The sequence below is a fragment of the Oncorhynchus tshawytscha genome, linkage group LG12 (genome assembly GCF_018296145.1).
Source record: "Oncorhynchus tshawytscha isolate Ot180627B linkage group LG12, Otsh_v2.0, whole genome shotgun sequence".
NCBI lineage: Eukaryota > Metazoa > Chordata > Actinopteri > Salmoniformes > Salmonidae > Oncorhynchus > Oncorhynchus tshawytscha.
In genome coordinates this window covers 57,457,951-57,485,337 of record NC_056440.1, presented here as the reverse complement: position 1 = coordinate 57,485,337, position 27,387 = coordinate 57,457,951, and the positions used below count along the sequence as shown (strand labels likewise).

General features: G+C 41.9%; 1 protein-coding gene across 3 annotated transcripts; it reads left to right on the top strand.

The window, feature by feature from the left end:
- The first annotated feature begins 7,768 nt into the window (after positions 1–7,768).
- Positions 7,769–19,996, top strand: LOC112232226 (cadherin-5). Of its 3 annotated transcripts, none has more exons than XM_024399041.2 (12): positions 7,769–8,141; positions 10,963–11,184; positions 11,330–11,618; positions 11,705–11,821; positions 11,978–12,145; positions 12,331–12,509; positions 12,986–13,236; positions 13,342–13,475; positions 13,624–13,733; positions 13,829–13,931; positions 15,086–15,328; positions 17,417–19,996. In XM_024399041.2, the coding sequence occupies exons 2-12, from the start codon at positions 10,963–10,965 to the stop codon at positions 17,905–17,907; spliced, it is 2,307 nt and encodes a 768-aa protein (XP_024254809.1). In that variant the 5' UTR covers positions 7,769–8,141; the 3' UTR covers positions 17,908–19,996. The 3 variants fall into 3 exon arrangements, with proteins under 3 accessions (XP_024254809.1, XP_024254810.1, XP_024254812.1); XM_024399042.2 differs by having other exon boundaries at positions 10,942–11,184; XM_024399044.2 differs by having other exon boundaries at positions 7,773–8,141; positions 11,330–11,609.
- Positions 19,997–27,387: the final 7,391 nt, after the last annotated feature.

Genomic DNA, 27,387 nt, shown 5'->3' with positions numbered 1-27,387 from the left:
CGCCATAACATCATAATATCTACAGTGCCTTCAGAAAGTATTCACACCCCTTGACTTTTTTCACATTTGGTTGTGTTTCAGCCTGAATGTAAAATTGATTCAATTGAGATTTGTATGCCACAATACCCCATAATGTCAAAGTGGAATTTTGTTTTTTGAAATTTGTACAAATGAATTAAAAGTATTGAGTCAATAAGTATTCAACCCCTTTGTTATGGCAAGCCTAAATAAGTTCAGGACTTAGAATGTGCTTTACAAGTCACATAAATATTGCATGGACTCACTCTATGTGCAGTAGTTATTTTGAATGACTCTGTACCCCACACATATGTAAGTTCCCTCAGTCGAGCAGTGAATTTCAAACACAGATTCAACCACAAAGACCAGGGCGATTTTCATTGGTAAATGGGTCAAAAAAAACAAAAAAAGAAGCAGACACTGAATATCCCTTTGAGCATGGTGAAGTTATTAATTACACTTTGGATGGGGTATCAATACACCCAGTCACTACAAAGACACAGGCAGAGGAGAGGAAGGAAACCGCTCAGGGATTTCATGAGGCCAATGTTGACTTTAAAACAGTTACCGAGTTTAATGGCTGTGATAGGAGAAAACTGAGGATGGATCAACAACATTGTAGTTATTCCACAATACTAAACCTAACTGACAGAGTGAAAAGAAGGAAGCCTGTACAGAATAAAAAAATATTCCAAAACATGTATCCTGTTTGCAACAAGGCACTAAAGTAATACTGCAAAAAAAAGTGGCAAAGCAATTAACTTTTTTTTCCTAAATACAAAGTGTCATGGCAAATCCAATACAACACATTACTTAGTACCTCTCCATATTTTCAAGCATAGTGGTGGCTGCATCATATTATGGGTATGCTTGTAAACATTAAGGACTGGGGAGTATTTCAGGATAAAAAAAAATAAACAGAATGGAGGTAAGCACAAGCAAAATCATAGAGGAAAACCTGGTTCAGTCTGCTTTCCACCAGACACTGGTAGATTAATTCACCTTTCAGCAGGAAAATAACCTAATACACAAGGCCAAATGTACACTGGAGTTGCTCACCAAGAAGATAGTGAATATTCCTGTGTGGTTACAGTTTTGACTTAAATCTACTTTAAAATCTATGGCAATACCTGAAAATGCTTGTCTAGCATTGATCAACAACCACTTTCACAGAGCTTGAAGAATAATAATAGACAAATGTTGGAAAGTTCTTAGAGACTTACCCAGAAAGACTTACAGCTGTAATCACTGCCAAAGGTGCTTCTACAAAGTATTGTCTCCGGGTGCGAATACTTCTGTAAATGTGACATTTCTGTATTTAATTTTCAATACATTTGCAAAAATGTCTAAAAACATGTTTTCAATATGGTTTTCATTATGGGGTATTGTGTGTAGATGAGTGAGCATTTCTTTTTTATTGAATCCATTTTGAATTCAGGCTGTAACACAGCAAAATGTGGAATAAGTCAATGGGTATGAATACTTTCTGAAGGCACTGTATATCACGCTATTCCTCAGAGCCTTTTTCTGACTCCCATTTAGTCTTGGGGTACTGCCCTGTACACCTATTCACATACCAAAGGTTCCCTTTCATAAACGAGCAATGGGTCAATGAACTAGCATCATATTTCGAGGTGTGCAACGAGGCTACTTTCATTTCCTGTTTTTGTTTCACTCCTAATGACCTCAGCGCATTGGGAAGGCTAGAAGATGTGACCTCAGGTCTGCTGTCAGGGAGCCAGGGGCCCTTCACGCTTGATGAATATGTGGAGCATATATACATGTACTATGTGTGGCAGACTAAACAGTTCCCCCATTGCTATTTTTACTGATTAGTGGTCATTAATAAGACTATTAATTCTAGCCCCTAAAAATAACAGCACTTTCTTTAACCAAGCCACACAACTCCACTCCACAGGAGGAGAAGGAGGTCATTTCTACCCCAGTCACATCGATTTATACCAGGTAATTCCTAATAATATTTTACTGGCTTCCATGGTGTTTTTGTTCCATATTTTAATTGACAACTGTGTTAAGTTATTGATGTGCTTCTGACGCTCTTCCTCGAGCTCAGTTTCTCAGACACAATTTTATGCCTGAAATCAGGGACACGATGAGGGAGAGCGAGCAGGGTTTAATTTTATTCTCATGTATGGCATTCATTATGCATGAGTTTGTGTTTTTCATGGCTGTAACTTCATGGTGAGTGGGTAAATTGGAATGAAGTGCTACTCGCTCTTTCTTTCTTTCTATCGCTCTGTATTTATCTCACTCCCCCCCCTCTCTCTCGGAGGGTAATCTGTTAGCAAACCTGAGAGAGACAAACAAAAATGATTCATTATCCTCTCAAATCGCTTTTATCTCCTAGACAGAACCATTTGATTGTTTTCTGTCAATGAGCTTTGCTATCGGCACGGCATCTTTGTGGATGCAAAAGAAGTCTTATTGGGCCATTTAAAAATCCACTGTGTTCGAAAGCAATCACTTCAGTTAAAACAACTCCCTCTCACAGGCAGAAACCAATAGGAGGCAAGAGCTTTCCATGTCTAGAAACAGGAAAATAATGACATTTATATGCAGGATTAATTAGCTATATTTATAGAGATAATCCACAATCAGTAGGAGTTTGGTTTATTTATTAATCACGCTTCAATTAAGACTGCGGCCTGCGGCTACTGGCAAAGGGCTTGGGATTCCTGCCTCTGTGCATGACTGTGTCTGATAAGTCACTAACAGCCAGCTCAACCTTTTTTTCCCAACGCTTTTGGGGACATTCGCAGAAATATCAGCTCTCATGACGTTTCTGTTTGCGTTTTCTCTCTATTGTGGCATCTCATGTGGCATATGATAAACAAAAACATTAGCCCTTTGCCTTGAGTCAAATGTAGAAAGGGTTAAAGTGTGTCTTTGGCTTAGGGCTAGGCAAAGCATTACAGCTTCTAAATCCATACATCCAAAAACCCGCTTAATTAAGAGGCACACATTTCCTCTTCAATTGCCAGGGTCCAAAAAAGTAACATTTTCCTAGAAATATCGTTTAGACAATGTAGGTTACAATGCTAAATTGGATCAAAATCCGACGCAAATCATTTCCCCGTTATCAGTCTTTGGATGTCCCCTCTGATAACAGGCTTACAAGTATTTTCTACGGATACCATGGATGATCCCAACCTTCTAGAACAACAAGGGAACCCATCCTGGTCAAATTACTCCCCGAACACGCCAGATAGGCCAGCTGCTGTTGTGTCACTATAGGATCAAAGAGCTCTCCAAACCTAACTTTTCCATCTAATTTATTTAAAAAAAAAGCTTATGGCAAAGTGAATCGGGACTTGACTGAAGAGTTTCATTTGAAATCAAAGAAAATACTTCAAATTACAGCCATTTTCAGCCTCCGTTTAGCCTATATATTGTTGATGTTCAGAGGCTGCCCTGTGTGGGCTACAGTAGGGTACAGGGTAATAATATGTAGAGGTCGAGGAGCAGTGCTATGAAGCTTGTAGATATTGAGATGAGGTGACGTAAAAGAATGTGTATCACTGCTGTGAGCGGGGGCCAGGGATTTGTGTGTCAGTATGTGAGAGGGGGAGAGAGGAGGGACATTGAGGGTAACCCCCCCCCCTCTCACTCTTCCCTTCTAGATGGAGTCCTCTTTACTCTGTGTTTTGGATGACTAGGCCACTAAATTGGGTTTTAAAGCTGAAGAAAACAAACTGTAGCGACCCTTTCAATATTGATTCACTCGTCTTTAATAGTCTGATAATCCCATTGCTTGTTATATCATCCTTGCATGAGTGGCCATCATTTCAATTTTTACAAGCCATTTCAAAGCAGATGGAATCAAACAAAAATAACTTTGTCAATAAAATGTTAAGGAACTCTATGGAAATCATTTGCACTATTGAACATTTACATTGAATATGAACGAGATTGGACAGGTGATCTGATTTTGAAATGCCTGATTGATTAACTGCCAGGCCACTTCATTTTGCCAGGTAATAATAAGACACGTACTTGTGGGAGACTTTGGCATCGGACATTTGGATTCAAACAGATTTTAATGTAGAGGTAACTTTTGACCAGCAGTAGAGGAATTTTGTTGCTGTGCTAGGTCAATCCCGCTTCCTCCTATTGAAACAGTAGCTACATCCCCTCCTTAAAACCTTTAACCTTGATCTTCCTGTTGTGAAAATGGAAATCCCTTGGATGGCGCACAGCTGGCCAGCTGAGAACTTTTGTTCTCTCAGATACAGAGGCGATTATGCCAGTGACAGAGAGATTGTGACACAGTATGTGTCATTCTGTGTTTGTCTATGATGGATACATTTCGGCTTACGTGTTCTTGTCTGCATTTGTCTGTGACTGACTCTGTGAGGGTGCATGTGTGTGCGTGCCTGAGTGTACGCATCAGTGTGCAATTAGACGGCAAACGAGCTAAATGCATATACTTTAAAGCAACCCACTTCCCACAACAGACAAACATAGCCTACGCTGATAAACAAAGAGTTGCATCTTTGTTTCTTCTCCCAATCAGAAAGAAAAGGCCGGCTTTGTGGGCTTCCCAGCCATTGGCCATAGAGGTTATGTTGTAGTAATCAACTGCTAGAGCGCAAATCTGCTCCATGATTAAACATAGAGAGCAGATAAACCGTTCCCCGTTGTGGCCGCTTCCAGAAGGTTGAAACACAGGACATGAGCTCCCGATTAGTTTGGGTTTGGGAGGAAGCCGAGGCTTGACACTACGGAAATGACTGTGAGGGCTGGAGCTCCTTGATTAGGACTGAGCAGATGAGATTACAAGAACTACTGATTTTCAAAATGTGTAATAAGACAACGGCCTTTATAGTGAAGCTAGCTATAACCTCTGATGTGAGGACAGGAAGTGAGTCAGGGCATACATTTTAACAGTACGGCCCTTTGCATCATGGAAATTTGGACGTCATGATTTAAAGGCAGATGTGTGACTAACTACTCTATACTGACAATTCCCTTCTTTACAAAGTCTTCATCAACGGTAGATACAAAGTCCTAAAGGCGCACTCCGTATAATGTATGATTTCTGAATCTGATTTCTGTTTTAAATGAGCTATGTTGGGAGTAACATATTAATTGAAATATGACAATTATTATATCTGTTTGTTTTATTGGTCCTGTAAATGAAAAATTACAGCATTTTTTTTTTATTTATTTTTTTTTACAAATGAAGAGCTTTCTTTTGTAGTTACCCATAATGCAGTGCCTGTGCAGTTTGTTTTTGAGAGAAGGTATGAAGGGCAAAGTGCAACACCATGATGAAATCCTATGGCAATTGTAACTCAAGTCTAAAAACCTGAAGGGAATATATTCTGGGAATTAATGGTTTCAACATGTGAGTCTAAGGAAAGCAACATGAAAGCGTTGCCTAAGTCTATTTTCTCAAACAACTAAGTGGCTTTCTCTTTCATTTTTCCCGAGCATCGCTTCAGGTTTCTTCAACTCCACACATCTCGCTATCATAAAAAAACAAGCCAGTGTCTTATTCGTTTGGATTATTGTTGGTGTTAACAGTGCAGTACCAGCTTGTTTTTCGTTTCAGAGAAACTGTTCCAAAATATTGTGAATTTGTGAATTTATGTCCTGGTCAAAACACTGAGATAAAATGTTTTATTACAGTACTAGATTGTTAAAGTTGAACTGTCAAGGTAACATGACCTAGATGCCCTTTCTATTTTACCGAATTAGACATTTGAATGAATCACTTTCAGTGTTTAAAAACATGGCAGTGTACATTGTATTCCTTACTGAATGTATCCAATTCCCTATTTCCACTTGACTGTGTCTTGTACTTCACTTTATTTAGAGTGAGCATCCAGCCACCACAGTCTAGCTGAGCTGAATTAACACCGATTGTGAAGTGGAATGCTTCCACCATGTTGCATAATTTACCATGATCCCCCCCCCCCTCCCCCTAGAGTGCATTGTAGACGCCATCTGTAAGCACTGGAAAGTGAGAAGGGCACAACCCTCTGCATCAGGTTGGTGTCATTTAAGTAACCTCTTGCTGGCTGAATTGACCGAGAAGCTTGAAAAGAGATAAAAATCCGGGGGCAATCACAGAGTCAGGTAAAATCAGGAGGAGAGAAAAGAAATCACCCTCTACAAATATCAGCGTAAAAATAATTCAGAGGGTGTCGGTTCATTGCTTAAAACGTATGTACAGTGTTAGAGATGGGAGGGGGAGATGTTTTGATTTGGGATGGGAGGGGGTTATAAAGTTGGTTCCCTCCCAATCCTCGCCCCAAGGCACATTCACATTGAGATCAGTCAGACCAGTTCTTGTAAACTCGACATCTCCACTCTCTAAAGGGGCTATACAGCGTACTGCTGGCCCAAAGCAAATGAACCATGACAAGAACCCTGCTATTTTTAAAGAGCACACTTCACAAGGCATCAACTCTCCTTCACTGGCTGTGATGAACATCAAGGATCACATACAAAGTACTGGACAGGGTTAAACAACTGTCTCAATGGTCAAGACAGTCAGTGCAACACAACCAATAGCTGACCACTTGAAACAAAAATAACTGCCAAAATGGAAAATGAGAAGAGCTTCCAGCAATATCATTAGGTCAAGGCACGGCCACATTCCACTGAGTGTCCTCTGAGTCCTACAGAGTGACTTTTAGTACATTTCCCAGACACCACTTTTAAGGACAGTTATGAAGAGTATGTGAGTCTCTGCATAGGAAAATCAAGCTTCCTTTCCAAGAATCAACCCTGGTCTGCAAAATGAAGCATCTCAGTCACACAGCACACCTCTCACTCTGTCACATGCAAGGGCCAGTTCAGATCGATGTAAAGTAACACATACTGGAGCATAGTTATAATATATGCATGATTAAATATCTACTGCTCCGAGAAGTATGAATATCTGTAATTATGCCTATGGTCTGCATGGCATTTAGGGGGATTTCATTTATTAATTTTGAATTCTTTATTCTTGAGGCTGTGCCTTAAGCATAGTTCCTCTCAAGGGAACCCTGTAGACTCCCATGACTATAGCTAATATCTAAACAGCTAAATAGCTATGTGCACAATATCATATCTCTCTCTTTAAGTGCACAGCTCTCTACAGTACGTATCTACAGAAGAAGCAGATCCCCTCCCTCCCTACCAATTACAGCTAGAACCACGACCCCTGCTGTGACAGAGGATGGTGACAAATCTCTCTCTCTCTCTGCCCTACGGTATTATCTTAGTTCTTCTGTCAAATAGGCTTGCCCTCTCTTTAAGACTAATCTCACTAAACTGACTGCCTCCCTTCAGATCTACAGGGTCTGTTGCTGAGGGGCTTTGATTTTTAAAAAAAACTGCCATACAGCCCCAGTCCAATTCCCCAAATTACTGATGATGCTCGAGGGACAAGCGAGAGAGTACTGGAGAAAGCCCACTCATCTCACTTACCAGCTTAGACAAGATCTCAGAGGCAGATACGCCGCCGTAGCCCTGCAAAAATGTAATACCACTGTGTGGGAAATCTCATGGGATTAACGTCTATAACGCGTTTATCATCATCTTTGTCCCCATAGGTACGAATAATGAATCTCGTTGCTTTCTCTCCTTCTTTTTGTGTTTTTATCATGGAGGCGAGAGCAGACATGTAATGCTTCTCACATCGCTCTGCCCCTCCACGCGCCACAGTCTGCCTGCCTCTTAACATGTGGCTGGTGCTCTCACCGCCTCCTCCAGTCACTTCAGCAGCGACGTGAGGCTCTGTGATACGCGAATCGCATGCCTCCCTCTCCCCCCCTCAGCCCAGGCTCTGCTGTTCAGGCTGCAATTAGGAGCTGCTGTTTGTTCTATCTGATTCTCTGTGTCACTCTCCACATCAGGGGCCACAGAGCAGACTCCAACAAGAGGAGAGGAGAGGGACTATAACAGGAAACGTGACCAGGGGAACTGGGCTGATCTCTGTGGCCACTGGGCTGGCCTGGAAGTCCTGAGTGCTACCCTCTGAGAAGAGAATCAGACAGGTCCACAGCAAACAGCTAACAATACTACTGCTCTTACACCTAGGATCTACCTGTGACTTATACACATTGGACGAGCTAAAAAGGAAGAGATCTGAAAATAATTCATCTCTGGTAAGTCATTCCAGTCATTTATACCGTATGAATAGGTTTGTTTCTATTGTAAAGTTTGGTTACAAATAACTCATAATATTTTATCATTTGTGTGGCTCCGTACAAAATGTATGATTTAAATACCACATCGATACAGTATGGTGTATCTCATTGCGTCTCAAACTGATATAATCTATTACCACAATGGACAACAGCGACTGATTTGACAACATTAGCCCGGAGTGTAAGGCTGAACCCTCGAGACAATTTGATACCAGATTGACTATGTTGATATGTGCTATGCTAATACTCTGTAGCCACAAGGGAGAAATGCATCTGAAGAAAGCCTGAAACCATCTGTGCAACATATTGAGTCTTGTACTCTATGATGTAAGTTTAAGGAAACTCATCCTCAGATATCACTTTCCTTTCAAAAGTAGACAAAAAAAACAGCATCGTATTCGTTTACCTATACCAGATTTGTGACCGTGTTAATAACGTTGAATTGTTTCGATACTGTACACAGATAGAGACGCCGCTGCTCTAGGACTAATTGTTGACGCTTGAAATGATGACAATGAAGCTGAACATACAGCCCAACACTAGGATAGCAGTTAATTAAACTTGTTAAATAACATCTAATGACACCGAACTAATCCTTTTTAGAGAATCTCATGTAAAAGAACGGTGGTAAAAGAGCTCAGGGAAGAGGTGTGATAGATAGACACTGTCTGTCAGACTCCGAGAACAAGTGCTGCCAGAGGGAGAGAGAGAGAGAGAGAGCCAGTGAGTCCAGTGTGATGTTGTGTGGGTGAACCAGGGCTGAGGAGACGGCTCATCCGTGACAGTTTCCTAGAGGAGTGAGTAGGCAGACAGATTGTTGAAAGCTGCTCTGTGATTAAAGCTGTTTTAATCTACAGTGGGCAAACACACACACCCACACGCACATATTGTACGTCACTTAATTCTACAGTATCATCGCAGTATTGAGGCTGGCTTGTTCGTTGATCTTGGATAGTCAGAATTCAACATATTGTGTATGCTGAGTGCTTGCCTTGATAGTACCAAATATTGCTTATTTCTCGACTAATGTTACAGTCCAGTATATGATTAGAGATTGCAGGTGCATCTGGTCAGGTTGTATGACTATATCCATAAACTGATGAATTGATTTGGATATTCTATATAACTTTGTGTGCTACTTGGGATTGGAACACATGACCAATTGTCTCAGGCATACCAACCAGCCTGTGAACTGTGTGAGTCATAGCCTACTAAGATGAATTCAAGCAGGAATAACGTACAGCATATTTCAAAATACAGGACCGTAATTCCTCTTTTTTTCTTCCAACACGATAAGCTGCCTTATTGAGAACTTCTGAAAAATATCTATATGGTCATCAAATCTGACATTTGCATAGACAGCATTTATAATGACACAGACTGAGAAATGGACTTTCAGTTATCATTGAATGGCATTCAAATGAAAGGTCAATGGACTCGCTTTGAGGAGAACACGAAGCTGACATTCTGGATATAAGTTGGCCCATCATTTGGAACTTTAAATGGGTTTGATCCATCTGAACTAGGTATAGCTGAGGCCCTGAATGAAATACTTTACCATGCTCCGATAGCATCCTTCCTACACCAACTCATTTAACACATTGTTTAAAAATCCCATTGTTGTCTCCTTAACTCACGCTACTGCTCAAGAAAATTGTCAGAGAAAGAGAGAGCCAGAGAGACTGAGAGAGAGGGAGAGAAAGAGAGAGGGGGAGAAGACGGGGGGGGCAGAAATTGAATTGCAGGAAGGGTGTGAGGCCACAGTAGCATTAGCGTAATGATGACCCTTCATTAGAAATTGGAATGTTATTTTCCCAAGGGCATTGTGTTTACACTTCCTCTCCTTGATAAAAGGCCAGACTTCACATCATGACCTCATGTAACAGAACAAGGAGACATTTAAAAATATATATTTTTGACAGAGTGGGACATCCGTGATTATGAAGACAGCTACAAACAGTGACAATTGAGGATGTCTATCTCTAAAGTACCTGGAGTTTTAAAAAGGTCTCTCTCCTTTATGGGACAAACTTCAGGGCGTGGCAGGAAGGACATCAAATGACGCATAGTTAACACATACGATTAGGAGTAACAAGACAACCATACATTTGAAAGTTTGTTTGACTCTTTACGTTATAGCACAGAGTAAATGTTTTCCAACAAACAATATTTAGCTGTTCCGATAAATAGCTGAACACAAGATTCAATAAGATATGGAACAACAAAACGTGATGAGATATTTACCTGGTGCCAAGTGCATTACCTCAAAGGCCCAGATAAGCCCATTGTCAGTGTGGAGAAGATAAGAGACTTTCTTATCTGTGCTGTATGGGGTTGTAACGAAAGGCATTCGATTATAGTCATTTTTTGGACTTTAGAATGTGATATTAATCTATTTGGGAACATTTACGAACCATAATCCACTTCATTTTAATATCCAATGCTTAAGGGCTGGCAACAATAAGAGTGTAATAATCCAGACAAAGTACATTATCTGGGATGGACTTCTTTAATGCTTAGCTATCCTCTTGACCACAAGGAAAGCGTCCATTTAAAGAAAGTGTCCATTCAACTTTTCTAGTGGAAAACTCCCAAAAGTGCCAAACCTACCCACCGGGCATGCCAGCCAAGCTTAATTAAACGTACCTAAAGTAATAGCTAAGCAATTGAAAGAAGGCAAATCATTTTTGAGCCAGGTGTGTTGCCTGAGACGTGAGTGGTCTCAATGGCCCAAATTGAATTCTCTGCTATTCCTCAGCTTCTCCCTTGCTTCCTTCAGATGATGAGAAAGTCTGCATGGAGGCAGATGACTGGGCCAGAGATGTGGATGGGTCTCTTTGCCTTGGCCGTGACCCTCAGTCTAACCATGGCTGAACATGTGGACCAGAGGCCAGCACTCCAAACCAGCCCAGTTCTCCACAGGCACAAGCGAGAGTGGTTGTGGAACAACCTTTACGTAGAGGAGGAAAGGCCAACCAACAAACAATACTATATCGGAAAGGTATGTCGTTGTACACCTACACATGTAGGTGGACCTTTGAGGCTCTGGTAGAATGCCAGAGAGTTGAATGAGAAAATACAGCAACAATATATCTGATAGATAGGATGTCTTATCTTAACATTGTCTTCTGTTTTTCTATTTGTAGTTAAAGTCAACTAAATCTGGTGACGGGACACACTATGTCATTAAAGGAGAAGGTGCCAACACTATCTTCAAAGTGGATGAAAAAGGACACATCTATGTCACTGAACGATTGGATCGAGAGGAGAAAAGCAAATACCTTCTAAGTGCCAAGCTGTTTGATACGAGCAACATATTGGTGGAGAAAGTGGAGGAGTTTGTGATCCTGGTTACTGACATTAATGACAACGATCCGGTGTTTACCAAATCGTTCAGCGCTTCTATCAAAGAGAGATCCAAAAGCGGTACAGGAGGTCAAATAATAAACACAAGGGTGATTGTGCTGGATATTAAAAAGTGCTTTTGCTAAATCACTTCCCTTTATTTCTTCCCTGTGTAGGAACTAAAGTGATAGAAGTCACTGCCACTGATGCAGATGATCCAACGACTGCAAATGGAGAACTTGCTTACACATTATTAGAGGGGGGAGATTTCTTCAATATAGACAACACAACGGGTAGGAGATCATTAATTTGAACTCATACTGCATAAAGTCCATTGTACAGTATCTACATCTCTTTTCAATAATATTTCCTAATAACCCAATATTAATTTATTGTTGTGCTGAATCAAAGTCATGAATCAAAGACTAAATGAATGTGCTTCATTTCAGGGATTATCACCACCAAGTATGAGAACCTGGACCGTGAGACCCAGAGTAGCTATGTGGTTGTGGTTCAAGCCCAGGATCTGAGAGGACTTAAACAAGGGGGCACCGCCACCACCTCTGTCACAATCGCAGTCAGCGACATCAATGATAACATAGCCACATTTACCAAACGTAAGGGCAAAATAGAACATCCCTGACTGCTATATAGAGTACATTGACAATTATTGGTCTTATAGGAGCTAAACCTAAATATGAATGATTGTTATGGAATTCCTAGCAGCAAATGAGGGATTTTTCCCATAATGCCGTGCCTCAGACGTTTCTCTTACTGACATGCAGAGTGTCTTTTTCCCTAGGTTCCTATGTATTTAGTGTGAAAGAGGACATGAAGCGGGGACAGAGAATAGACACCATAGTCCTGGAGGACAGAGATGAGATCCAGAATAAAGACCCAATCGTCACCATAGAACCTCCATCTGACACATTTGAAATGGAGCGCAGTCAGAACAAAGACGGCAACCTCATGCTGAAACAGGTATTTCACTCATCCTGAACTGTTATTTTATTTTTACCACCCCCCAAAAAAAACGATCCACATTTGTCTCTATCGTGCAACCAGGTTGAATGCTTTCCCAATGTGTCCTAAACTCTACAGTAGATATGAGCGTCACAGAGGGATGCATAACACTAAACTCTACAGTAGATATGAGCATCACAGAGGGATGCATAACACTAAACTATACAGTAGCAGAGACTAAAAAAATAAGACCATGCACTCTTTGAAGCACATATGAAAATGATTGTCCTTGAAAGACTCCTTGAAGGGCATTATTAAGGTATGAAAATTAAACTGCTTAAAATATTCTGGGGAGAGAAAAAAAAGATCAGTACAGTCTGTACATTATAGGTAACGATGTACGGAACATATATGGTTGGGACACATTTGCTGAAGATTATACGTATAGTCCATGTACTGAGTTTTTTCCGTAACATTCCTTAACTTCTTTTCAGGGACTGGATTACGAAACCAAGAGCAGCTACACGTTCTTTGTGCACGTGAGGGAGAACCACTTGCAGTCCCCTGTGGATAATAAGGACAATCCCGTGATCAAGGCCCAGGTGACCATCCAGGTGCTAGACGTTGATGAGCAGCCAGAATTCAGCGAGAGCCTCTACAACTTTAATGTGATAGAGGAAATTATGGTCAATAATATTGGAGTCGTTTCAGCCAGAGATCCTGATAAAGCCAACAAGGCCATAAGGTATTCAACACCTTCACTAATTGACACATGCTGCTGAAGCTAGAATTAACATAGAACTCTTTTCTGAGAGGCGATTTCGATAATGTTTCAATGCCCCCTCTACAGGTATTCCATCGAGGACAAGGACAGTCCCATTGGTATCAACCCCATAACTGGACAACTTTTCACAGTGAGGAAGCTGGATCGGGAGCTTGTAGCGAATCACATGTTCCAGGTTAAAGCTAAGGAGGAACCCAATGGTATGGCATTAGCCATCATCTTTAATCTTATTCATACCCGTTTATTGCGTGAAATGTAATTCATGTCCAAAACATTTTTTTATCGAAATAACTAGTAGGGTTTAGGTGTTTCGCAATAATAAAATGATGTTTCCCGTCTCCTCTTCAGGACTGGAATCTTTTGTGAACGTCAACATACTGGTCATTGATATCAATGACAATAAACCAGAGCTGTCCATTGAAGAGATATTCGTTTGTGAAAATGATATGGCTGGCACGGTAGGATTTTTTTCCAGAGTTAGATGTCATCTAAGCCATCAAACTTTTCTGAAACTTGCATTAAGTCTTTCTTAAAATGTTTTCCCCTCACACAGGTGATTGGGACCATAAGTGCGACAGACAAAGATGATCATTTGCCCGCATTCAGCTTCACATTGGTGAAGCCGAACGGCAACTTTTCGGTCGTCGATAACAACGGTGAGAGAGCTGATCATTTCAATGCATGAACATGGGACAAGTGCCACCTTTATTATGTCAGCTTGAGCTGTGCAGGCAGACACATTCTACTAATGCTAAGCTGTTGGTTGGTGTGAGGGGCGGTGAGCTGGGTATAACAGGGACAATGTGGGGGTGAATGGCTGGTTCACATATTGGCTCAGGATAGCACCGTGCTCCCCAGTGGCAGAGGAATCAGCCTGGGCAGCGCTCCGTTCTAAAGCAATCTGACGTCTGAACGTTGTCCATCTAGTCGGGCGGAAACAAGAACAGCAACAAACCTGCCGAGAGCGTCTGAAATATTCATGACGTACAAGCTCTTTAAAACCAGCAGCCCTTCATTATATATTTGGAGAGCAACAGTGACGACCTCAGAGGCACTCTGGCTGGGGAACATTTTCAGCGTAGCACTGGGGTGGCCTGGTCCAGTCTGTGCTGCCTCGTTGGCTGCACTGCATAATGAACTGATGTGACATTTCACCATGTAATGATCAGCCAGGAACACGGAACACTGGGAGTAGGCTGCACATTAGCCCAGTGCAACTAGAGAGAAGGTCATAGCGCCGGAAAACCAGAAGAATAGTGAGAAGTTGTTCTTACTTTAGTGATGATGTGCATGTTAAGGCCAAATCTCTAGCTTTGATGTACTGTACGCACTGCAGTACGTCCTTCATAGCTTCCATTTCTGAATGGTTGTAATTCTACTTATTAGGCCAACCAAATTGAACATATAAAATGAGTATACCACGTTTCTAGCCACATGTACTGGCACCTAAAGCTCATGGAGATAATCATATCCAATCCACATGGGACTAACCATGTGGAAAAGCCCAATTCCTAGATCTAGTTTTGGCGCACATTCAATTATCCAGCTATGAGGATTCGTACCTACTGCGATTTTAGGGATTTTGTTAGTGCGAAAAAGTTTCCCTTACACATAAACTCTCAGATTCAACAGTCTGCTTATTATGTAGATGCAAAAGTCTACACATAAGTATATTGTAGCTAAGAGCATTCCACCATTGGAACCAATGCACTATCTATGAAGACCCATTTAATGTATAAAAATGTCCTCCAAATCTAACCATGGCAAACCTCTGATAACTAACATTGTTTCTTGTCCCCCCCTCTCCTAGACAACACATCTAACATAGTCCTGAAACATGGAGGCTTCAGCCTGGAGGACTCCAGGGATTATGTAATAGAGATTGGGATCAGCGATGGAGGCAGGCCTCCCATGAGCAGCATCACCACTCTGCCTATCAAAGTGTGCAGGTGTGACAACAAGAGGATTCACACCCAGTGCAAAGCAGCCCAACTAAAAATGGGTGTGGGTGTCTACACCCTGATTCCTATACTGTGCATCCTGACTATTCTGAGTGAGTCAATCTCTCCTCTACTATATCCAGTCCTCTCCATTTGAGAACTTCTTAGGGATTGCCCCCTTTTTTTCAATTTCCACCGTTAATGACATACCCTAATCTAATTGCCTGTAACTCAGGTCCTGGTGCAAGGATACGCATATTGTTGGTACAATTTGAAAGGAACCACTTTGAAGTTTGTGGAAATCCCACATCTAGCCATCACTCTGGTTGTAATTCCGATAGTGTCCACAAGATGGCAACAGTATATGTGCAAAGTTTCAGACGGATAACTTGAAGTATGAGCACACTACATGACATTTAGTTTAAAGTCACCCAGGTACATTGGGCAAATCGTGAAGGAGACATTCACATTCACATTACATTTTTCTGCAATAATATTGTCAAATCTGTATACTTGGACTTTGATTTAGCTTTTCCAGCATTAGTAGCCATATTATAAGTTCAATATTTGCAAAACACCCAGTTTTTATAACTTCATAACTCTCTCCATATTCTTATAATTTCTGTCCAAAAGGAAAAGGCTTGCTGTCGCACAAGGTTAGCAGCTACATTTTGCGACAGATACGGGGTTTCCCGACACTGCCATAAAGTCCAGCTCATTGGCTATCTAGCTAGCTTTGTTTGACCCCGATTGGTGCGTAGTTAACAAAGTTAGTCGATTAAGTGAAAACCTGCCTGCGTCATCGGCGTGCCATGAAGGCGTCGCTCTCTGACCAAATATGGTGTCCTATAGTATATACCACACCCCTAATGATATAATGGAGTCCGGTTACATTCTAGGATCTCTGAGGAATAAATACAAATGCGATTTGAGTGGTTGAATCAACGTTTAGGGTTCGATTTTTACAGATTCCTATCTTTGCAAATTGAACGGGTGGTAATACAAAATCGATCGTGCATGCTATATGGACCTTTTTAGGATATGAAAAAGGATTTTATCTAACAAAACAACACTTCATGCTATCTCTGGGACCCTTTGGATGATAAATCAGAGCAGGATTTCAGAATGTAAGTACATATTTCACCTTCAGAGGTGAATTTATCAAACCTATCACGGTGAAAAAACTGTTTTGTTGTTAGGAGCTCTCCTTAAACAATAGCATGGCACTTTTTCGCAGTAATAGCTACTGTGAATTGGACAGTGTAGTTATATTAACAAGAATTTAAGCTTTCAGCCGATATAAGACACTTATATGTACCGACATTTGTTGATTTTCTAAAATCTGCGATAGTGACACAAGGCGCTGCACGATTTACAACTGTCCCGTTAACAGGGTGCCTATCTTAACTGGCATTATACCACAACACTGTCCCTTATTAAGACATATTATAAAATAGAGCAATCGTCTAAGAAATAAACAACAGAGATCATTAAACAAGGTACTTCAGCTCAAGGTGTTCTTGGGTAAGATCATAAAGTATTTACGACACAAGTAGAAGGATAGGTTTTTATTAACGATAAATGTGAATAATTCCGATGATGGGGGATGGGCAAATAATTTCAATCTTTTGTTTGTTTATTTTTTGGGACCTAGTTGAAGAGTTTTACCTCAGTAACTGATTGGATAAATAACACTCAAGATTGCAGGATAAGCAAAGTAAATGGTGGAAGGAACGTGAAGCATTGAGCTGAATGTTCTCTTTGATACTTTCTCTGCTCTGCTGTCTTGGGAGAAAACCATTTGTCATATTAGATGAGCCATGTGCCAGAGATGTTTTGTCAAAAGCTCATATCTGAAGCAGAGAGCAATTGCACTGCTGCAGTAGTCTTCTACAAAAGCAGATAATGTGGGAAAAACATGAGAAGAATGGGAAGGCTAATGAGAAGATAATGAGAAGATGATCAGTTATTCAGCTGTCTTGTTAAGACACAGAATGAAGTGGTGATTAACTATTAAACATTGAAGTCATTATCGTATGAATCCCAAAGAAATATACTGGGGACTCATTCGACAAAGTATTTTCTCACACCCGATTTCATTTGCCTCATGAAATATATATATATAACTGTATATATATTTTCCCGCTTCTATCTTCTTCTGTGTGACATGGATATTAAACATGTTTTCTTCCTCATTCCAGTCATAGTGATCCTGATCGCTATGAGAAAGCGTCACCAAAAGGACGCCCTGGTCACTCTGGGTAAGAGTGAGATCCACGAGCAGCTAGTGACGTACGACGAGGAGGGCGGTGGGGAGATGGACACCAACGGCTACGACGTGTCCATCCTGACCTCAGCTCGGAATGACGGCAGCATGAGCATGAGGCAGGGCCCCAGCCTTTACGCCATGGTGAAGAAACCGCCAACCGCGTGCAAGGGAGACATGGCCGTGATGATCGAGGTGAAGAAAGACGAAGCTGACCATGACAGGGATGGGATCCCCTACGATACCCTGCACATCTACGGCTACGAGGGGCCAGAGTCCCTGGCTGGTAGCCTCAGTTCGCTGGATAGTTCATCCACTGGCTCTAGCCTTGACTATGACTTCTTAAATGACTGGGGCCCTCGCTTCAAAACCCTGGCTGAGCTCTACGGGGTAGATGGGTCTGAGGGAAGTGACTCCCTGTATTGAGCACACTGAGCCTAAAGACCAGCAGGCAGGACGTCTCTCAGCTCTCTCAACTCTTCCTTTGACTAAAAGCAGATCAGGATTAACTTCTTCCACTAATCCGTCCAATCATAGCACACTATGATAGGGTCCACTCAAGCGTGTGGACCCTCAGTAATTCTCTCTTCTTCTACCCCTGTTCCTCCTCCTCTTACTTATCCTTTTTCCTCTCTTTTCTTTTGTTATTATTATTATTATATTATTATTTTAAAGAAATTGTGTTTTTATTTCCTCTTTTTTTCATTTGATTAGTTATTTGTTTTTTATCAGATTACACACACAGAAATCTGTATGCCTTCATTTTGATCGATTGTAGTTTTTTTTATGGTTGACTAAACCCACTGTAGCTATGTAGTGAGAGGTTGGTCCTTCAGTGAGTCACAGTGGCGTACTGAGATGTCTTTCAGACAGAATGACCCTTCTCATCAGCAGCTACTGATGGGAGCGCGACAGGGAGCCCGGCAGGAAACAATGATAACAGAAGCTCTGAAAGAATTAAAGTCTACTCCCAGTTTATTTGACAGGACTCATCAACACATCAATTGTTGTGGATAAAGCCCAAGTCTCCGAGGTCCACTGTAACAAAAGTACTACAACCAACTCAGGAAATGTGAAGTAGCTCAATAGTCCCTTGGATGACAACAAAGTTATCTGAATTACTTTAACCTTTCGTCCTAGAGCTACTGCTTCAACATACTCCATCAACATACTGCTTCAACGTACTGCTTCAATATTCTTCTTCAACATACTGCTTCAACATACTGCTTCAACCTAATGCTTCAGCATACAGCATGTGCTTCTGCTCCATTTGCTGAAACAGCTTAATATAATGAGGGCAATCTACACAAGTTCAAGTTTATCATTATCGCTATTGTCTTGACTGAAGACATAGCAAAAAGAGAGCAAAGGTTTTCTTCTGTTTTAATTATATTTAGAATGTGGACTGTTTGTTGTATACTGAAGCTTTGCCTACTTGGGACCACTTCTCATAAACCATGGATACAATGTGTGGAAGCCATCTTACCACTTCCCTGTCTGGATCATATACATGGGGAGCAGGACCCCCATCCTTTTTCAAACACCATAGTCCGCCCCATACACATTACCCAAACAAAACACTGGAATCAGCTTCCTGCACATATGTGTGTGAGGAAGCCCTCTTCCTGCCCTGTTATCTTATAAAGTAAAGCAACACATTGTGGCTCGCTTCCTGTTTTCCTGCCTGGGAAAAACCTTTGGAGAGGGACAAATAGATGGAGAACAATGTAAGAGCTACAATGACTTTAAAAACAGGCAACATTTCATTTTTGTGTCGGCCATCTACCAAAGATCAGTATGGTGAAACCTCGGTTTACAAAAGTAGCCACTGGTAAACTGTGCTGTAATGTTATGTCTCAAGGTCTTTCTGTATAACATACCTGATCTACTTCGTTCCATGCTATTAATGATCTATTCTATTTCACGAGCTCTTACTTTTAGTGGTGCTCTGTATAATTATCTGTAAACCTTATGGACTATTTTTCAATGGCAATAAGTAACGTGGCAATACGGTATTCATGTTATCGAGATTGTGAGTACTGGAAATTTAGTTGTCTAAACTGTATATAGAAAATGTGCCTCAATATTGATATTGGCCTCACTTCTTTTTGCGTTATTTCAAAATGATTTTACTTGACACTGGTCTTTGTCTGCTGAACGTGTAAAATATGTTGTTTTGTTTTTTACATGTGTAGTGTAATTGATGTGTAATTGATGTGTAATTGATGTGTAATTGTGCATTGATTGATACTGTATGTATGTGTGAGTCCACCTGTGTAAATTCACTCCATTGGTTGTCAGTATTGGGCACCGAAATGAGAAGAGAAAACATTCAAAGGCATTCCTTTCGTATGCAGCTAGGTCATTCTGTAGGGGAGCACTGTGTGCCTTGGTTTATGATCATTCTCGCGACGGTGAACACAATCTTTTCTATGGTTTGTATCGTGTAAAACAACAACTTTTTGTTAAGTACCAATTTTGTATGTGTAAAATAAACGTGGCACTCAAATGAGAAGTACAAAAAGTGAGCTCTATTGTTTCAAAGAAATGCAAGAAGGAACAGAGTAATACTATACGAAATTGAATTGAACAGACTATGTTAGGATAATACAGCTTTGATGCTTGCTTTAAGCCATGGTCCGTTCTAAGTTTTGGTTTCTGTGTTTAGCTGTAAAATGAAGATCGTAATGCCTTTTCAGCCATCTAAATTGGCCTCTTGTAATTGTAAAGTCATTATTGTATGAGAGGGTCATCTTCAGGTGAGGCTCAGACTTCAGGTCCAACAGCAGCTACAGTCCCTGAGGTCTAGAAAGTACACGGGAGGACTGTGTGTGTGTGTGAGATTGCAAAGATAACAGAGAGACGAGGGGAAATGCCTCAGTGATGTCACGCCCTCAAACTCCCGGGACTGAAAGAAAACAGCCAGTAGGGAACTTCCTGAAGCTTCATATGTCCTCACATTTTTGTTTGAAATGACCAGGAAATTGTTGGGCCTCTCAGGACCTCTGATATATGGTGAGTGCCGCTGTGAATTTGGGCCTTATGAGTCATTGTTTTAATGTTGGGGGAAGCTATGTGCTGAAAATACTTTGATTCGTTAGAGTATAGAAGAACAGTTGGGACCGGAAGAAATATTGCATCACATTTCCCAACGTTCAGCAGCAAAGTGTCCCCTTTCACCATCCTCATTTGCACTGTGAACTGAGGCCTGAGGACTGTGAACCTTGACCAAAAATCTCTTCATCACAGCACAGGAAGTGCAAGGGGCAAATTAGAGGGAAAGTGTGTCATTTTGAATGTTTAAAAAAAAATAAACTATTACAATTCAGTTGTAACTCAGCTATGGGTCAGTTACACTCTGTGATATGTTTCAACAGAGTGCTGATCTCATAACTGTCAGACAGGTGTAGTTTGCTCAAGTGAACACTGGGAGACAGTAAAATGTTACGAATGCAAGAGGTACCGTAACATTTTAGATCAACACCAACGCTTTCGCCGAGAATAGATTCACTCTCTCTATTGTCAGTGGAGAAACAATGTGGCTTTTTTTGTTAGCCTGACCACTTGTTGGTTTGCCATCATGTCAGTGTTTGTCATCCAGCATCCAAACATACACAACTCAAATTCAAAACAAACTAATTCCCGAGACATACTGCGACGGCGTCATGGCTAAATCATTAGAACAATGATGAGCCAGCCGCCTTCAAACAGTCAATAACAACAAAATCCAGGAGAATGTGATAAACAATCTCAGGGGATATCCCCTTTTCCCTGTACAGTCCATACTGCTATGCAACAATAGAGTTAGTTAGAGTACGTCTCCTATTCCGGGTCACCCTGCCCATTCCTACCCACGGACTCTCTGACCACTCCACCTGTCGCTCCACCACCTCAGACAACCTTTCTGTGGTCGCTGCCTGGCAGACACAAAGATAAACACAACAGCTGGGAAGAAATAGCCTGTTACTGGGGGAAGCAGCCAGGGCACCGATATATACACACACACACACACACACACACACACACACACACACACACACACACACACACACACACACACACACACACACACACACACAGTGACACTGAGATGAGAAAAAAATTGTCTATCCCTATATTCATGGTTTTAATAGTTATAATGAGGATAAAGGGACCCAGGTCCTCCTCTCGTTGTCACTACAACTACATAGATGAACATGGCTGAGGAAAATATCCAATATGGCAGTCCCATTTGTACATGTCTGCACTGTTTTAAAGAGACAGCTGGATTGCTTAAATTATCGCTCTTCTAATTACCCCTGCAGGACAAATTCCTCACTTAGAAGTGCCTGCAACATAAACACACTGACACTGCTGTGGTTCCCGTCGGATTAAAGAGACAGGGGTATCAATTATTAAATATCAGGCCCTAACAACATCAGAGTATCTCTGAATTTGTTGTCACGTCAGCAACACCCCATGGGCAACGCCCATACGCCCGACCTGCGCCCCAGCCCTTTGGATTGACAGATCAAACAGATTCAGTGTAAACTGAGATGACACCAGCATCTGATCTGGAGATGTGGAGACAAATACCTGAGGGAAGAAGCTCTAGTGCTGCCAAACTTGGTTGTTTCAGCCTCAGTGGACTAAAGGAGTTCTAATGTCTGAGATGAGGAACTAGGAGTATTGGAGACGTCCCATTACCCATTAAACACCAGCAGGGGGCAATGTACTAGCTAGACCTCGCGACCATAACCCATTCCCTCATACTGTACTGTCGAGCCCAGTGGTTCCCAAACCTTTTATAGTCCCGTACCCCTTAAAACATTCAACTTCCAGCTGCGTACCAGCTGCGTAGCACCAGGGTCAGCGCACTCTCAAATGTTTGTTTTTTGCCATCATTGTAAGCCAGCCACACACACTACACAATACATTTATTAAACATAAGAATGAGTGTGAGTTTTTGTCACAACCTGGATCGTGGGAAGTGACAAATAGCTCTTATAGGACCAGGGCACAAATAATAACATAATAATAAATCCTTTTGCTCTTTATTTAGCCATCTTACATATAAAACCTTATTTGTTCATCAAAAATTGTGAATAACTCACCACAGGTTAATGAGAAGGGTGTGCTTGAAAGGATGCATATAACTCTGCAATGTTAGGTTGTATTGGAGAGTCTTCCTGTCAAGGCAAGGGCTTATGTCAAGGTTTTACTGCTAACCTACAAAGCATTACATGGGCTTGCTCCTACCTATCCCTCTGATTTGGTCCTGCCGTACATACCTACACGTACGCTATGGTCACAAGACGCAGGCCTCCTAATTGTCCCTAGAATTTGTAAGCAAACAGCTGGAGGCAGGGCTTTCTCCTATAGAGCTCCATTTTTATGGAATGGTCTGCCTACCCATGTGAGAGACGCAAACTCGGTCTCAACCTTTAAGTCTTTACTGAAGACTCATCTCTTCAGTGGGTCATATGATTGAGTGTAGTCTGGCCCAGGAGTGTGAAGGTGAACGGAAAGGCTCTGGAGCAACGAACCGCCCTTGCTGTCTCTGCCTCTAACCCAATTATAGGGGCGGAGTCACTGGCTTACTGGTGCTCATTCATGCCGTCCCTAGGAGGGGTGCGTCACTTGAGTGGGTTGAGTCACTGATGTGATCTTCCTGTCTGGGTTGGCGCCCCCCCTTGGGTTGTGCCGTGGCGGAGATCTTTGTGGGCTATACTCGGCCTTGTCTCAGGATGGTAAGTTGGTGGTTGAAGATATCCCTCTAGTGGTGTGGGTGCTGTGCTTTGGCAAAGTGGGTGGGGTTATATCCTTCCTGTTTGGCCCTGTCCGGGGTATCATCGGATGGGGCCACAGTGTCTCCTGACCCCTCCTGTCTCAGCCACCAGTATTTATGCTGCAGTAGTTTATGTGGCGGGGGGCTTGGGTCAGTTTGTTATATCTGGAGTACTTCTCCTGTCTTATCCGGTGTCCTGTGTGAATTTAAGTATGCTCTCTCTAATTCTCTCTTTCTCTCTTTCTTTCTCTCTCTCAGAGGACCTGAGCCCTAGGACCATGCCTCATGATGACCTGGCATGATGACTCCTTGCTGTCCCCAGTCCACCTGGCCGTGCTGCTGCTCCAGTTTCAACTGTTCTGCCTGCGGCTATGGAATCCTGACCTGTTCACCGGATGTGCTACCTGTCCCAGACCTATTATTTGACCTACATCTTGGCCATGTTCTGTTATAATCTCCACCCGGCACAGCCAGAAGAGGACTGGCCACCCCTCATAGCCTGGTTCCTCTCTAGGTTTCTTCCTAGGTTTTGGCCTTTCTATGGAGTTTTTCCTAGCCAACATCCTTCAACACTTGCATTGCTTGCTGTTTGGGGTTTTAGGCTGGGTTTCTGTAAAGCATTTTGAGATATCAGCTGATGTACGAAGGGCTATATAAATACATTTGATTTGATTTGAAGTGGAATCTGTGGTTTCATTCAAATGTGAGCATAAATGCATCATTAACCTATACATGTCATGATATCAAATATTAATACCATGCACCATGCTTGCTGAACAAATTAGCTCAATAATATAGATAATCAATGCAGATCTCCAGCCCATGTGCAGCATGTTACATTTCCTGCTGGGTGTAACATAATGAAGCTGGATTGAATGGTATCTGAAATGACACAGTGCATTTGGAAAGTATTAAGGGTTCCCTTGACTTTTTCCACATTTTGTTACATTACAGCCTTATACTAAAATTTATTAAATACTTTTTCCCCTCATCAATCTATGTACAATGTCCCATAATGACAAAGCTACATTTTTGCAAATGTATAAAAAATATCACATTCACATTTACTTTACTCAGTACTTTGTTGAAGCACCTTTGGCAGCAATTACAGCCTCGAGTCTTCTTGGGTATGACGCTACAAGCTTGGCACACCTGTATTTGGGGAGTTTATTCTATTCTTCTCTGCAGATCCTCTCAAGCTCTGCCAGGTTGGATGGGGAGAGTCACTGCACAACTATTTTCAGGTCTCTCCATAGATGTTTTATCGTGTTCAAGTTTGGGCTCTAGCTGGGCCACTCAAGAACATTCAGAGACTTGTCCTGAAGCCACTCCTGCGTTGTCATGGCTGTGTACTTAGGGTCGTTGTCCTGTTGGAAGATGAACCTTTGCCCCAGTCTGAGGTCCTGAGCATTATGGAGCAGCTTTTCATCAAGGATACCTCTGTACTTTGCTCTGTTCCTCTTACCCTCAATCCTGACTAGTCTTCCAGTCCCTGCTTCTGAAAAACATCCCCACAGCATGATGCTGCCACCACCATGCTTCACCGTAGGGATGGTGTCAGGTTTATTCGAGACGTGAAGCTTGGGATTCAGGCCAAAGAGTTCAATCTTGGTTTCATCAAACCAGAGAATCTTGTTTCTCATGGTGTGAGAGTCCTTTAGGTGACTTTTGGTAAACTCCAAGCAGGCTGTCATGTGGCTTTTACTGAGGAGTGGCTTCCGTCTGGTCACTCTACCATAAAGGCCTGATTGGTGGAGTGCTGCAGAGATGGTTGTCCTTCTGGAAGGTTCTCCCGTATCCACAGAGGAACACTGGAACTCTGTCAGAGTGACCATCCCTGACCAAGGCCCCACTCCCCCAATTTCTCAGTTTGGCTGGGCGGCCAGCTCTAGGAAGAGTCTTGGCGGTGCCAAACTTCTCCCATTTAAGAATGATGGAGACCACTGTGTTCTTGTGGACCTTCAATGCTGCAGAATTATTTTGGTACCCTAACCAGATCTATATTTCTACACAATCCTGTCTCAGAGCTCTATGGACAATTCCTTCGACCTCGTGGCTTGGTTTCTTCTCTGACATACACTGTCAACTGTGGGACTTTAAATAGACAGATGTATGCCTTTCTAAATCATGTCCAATCAATTGAATTTACCACAGGTGGACTCCAATCAAGTTGTAGAAACATCTCAAGGGTGATCAATGTAAACAGGATGCACCTGAGCTAAATTTCGAGTCACACAGAAAAGGGTCTGAATACTTCTGTAAATGAGCTATTTCAGATTTTTGCAAAAAGTTTTTTTTTAAACTGTTTTTGCTTTGTCATTATGGGGTATTGTGTGTAGACTGATGAGGAAAAAACGATTTCATCAATTTTAGAATAAGGTTGTAAATGCAACAAAACGTGAGAAAAATCAAAGTTTCTGAAGACTTTCCGAATACACTCTACATGCTGAAGCCATCCCATGCATGTGTCATCTGTCTCGATTTATTTCAGGGCTAGCGCTTCCTTACAGAATATGACATGCTTTCAAATGGCTCCTGATGAGAATTGATTTGATTTCATCTCTCCAAGGAGGAGGAGGTGGACTGAAGCAAAACGAAAAGTGAAGGTCATGCAAGCCAAGGAATTTTGTTCCCCTGTTACATCCTCTCTTTGTTTCAGATTTGATCTCCTCAGTACATCTCCCTCCTTATCGCACATCCTCTCACCCGAAACATGACATGCTGTCACGACTTCCGCCGAAGTCGGCCCTTCTCCTTGTTCGGGTGGTGTTTGGCGGTCGACGTCACTGGCTTTGTAGTCACCACCGATCCATGTTTCAGTTTCGTTTTGTTTTGTCTGTATTACACACACCTGGTTTCAATTCCCATATCATGTTCCTTATTTAACCCTCTGGCATACATTTCTGTTCTGTCCGTGATTGTTGGTGTCTTAAGTGGTTGTAGTATGTGCTAGTGTATATGTATGTTCCTATTTGGAATTTTTGCTTGACTTTTTGAGTAAACTCCGTTGTGTTGCTCAATACCTGTGTCCTGCGCCTGACTCCGCTACATCTCTGCACCCAATCGCTGACACATGCTCACCTTTCATCCACAACACAACAATATTACTTAGAAGATGCTATTCATCTTTCAAATGATGATAGAGCTTTTCCATAGTGGATGGCAGTCCTACATGGGAAGGACTGTAAACGTAAACTTTCCCCCCTCTCGCCAACCGGAATGTGTCTTCCACCTCAATGCCTTCCCAGAGTGCAATCAGATCCTGTTTTCTAGTCTTTCATCTCCTTCTTACTCACCCAGACTCTCATATAGTGTACACGTACAGTGCTAAGACACACACACGCAGTCACTAACTCATCCAAATGTACCAAATCTCCTATATTACTACTAAGAAATAAATCCTCTGCCTCAAAAATCTTTTTTTTTTTCTCTCTCTCACACACAGTAAAATCCCTACTGTACTTTGTATCATTTTCCAAACATACTTAATCCATACAAAGTCAACAATGTGATGTTGTGTTTGAATAGAGATTACAGATCAGATGGCCTGTGTGTGCGCTGAGCGGTCTGTGATCTACCTGTCTCTCTCACGTGTCACTCCACAAAGCATCTGTCCACAGCAGCAGCAGCAGTCCAGCTCCAGGGGGGGGGGCAGGGCATGTCAACACTGGCCGTACTCCTCCAAATATATGGCCCCAGCTCTGAGTCTCTGGGGAGGAAAGAGAGAGTGTGTCTGAGTCCAAAAGCTTAATCCTAATCTGTTTTATGTAAACTGTAGTTGTGGAAAGGTCCCATGGTACGGACTCCTGCAGAACATAGCCTTCATAGTGGGATTAATAAATATGAAGACTGTATGCTACAGGTTATTCCGCTGTCCTGGTTTAGGGAATAACAATGTCCTGATATGACTCTGTCAGTGCACAGGCATCTGAGTTTATTGCGCTGAAATCTGACTAATCCTCCACGTTGTCTGATTTAAAGGGACCTGGTGAATTCTTGTTAAAGCAATAGCTTTTGTTTACGTATATATCCCTGCTTGACACTTCAGTGAATAAAGTCTAGCCTGCATACATCTGCAGTGTACAGCAACACCCCGTCTGGGTATCTGTTTTGTTCTATATCCCCATCGGTGTGAGCGT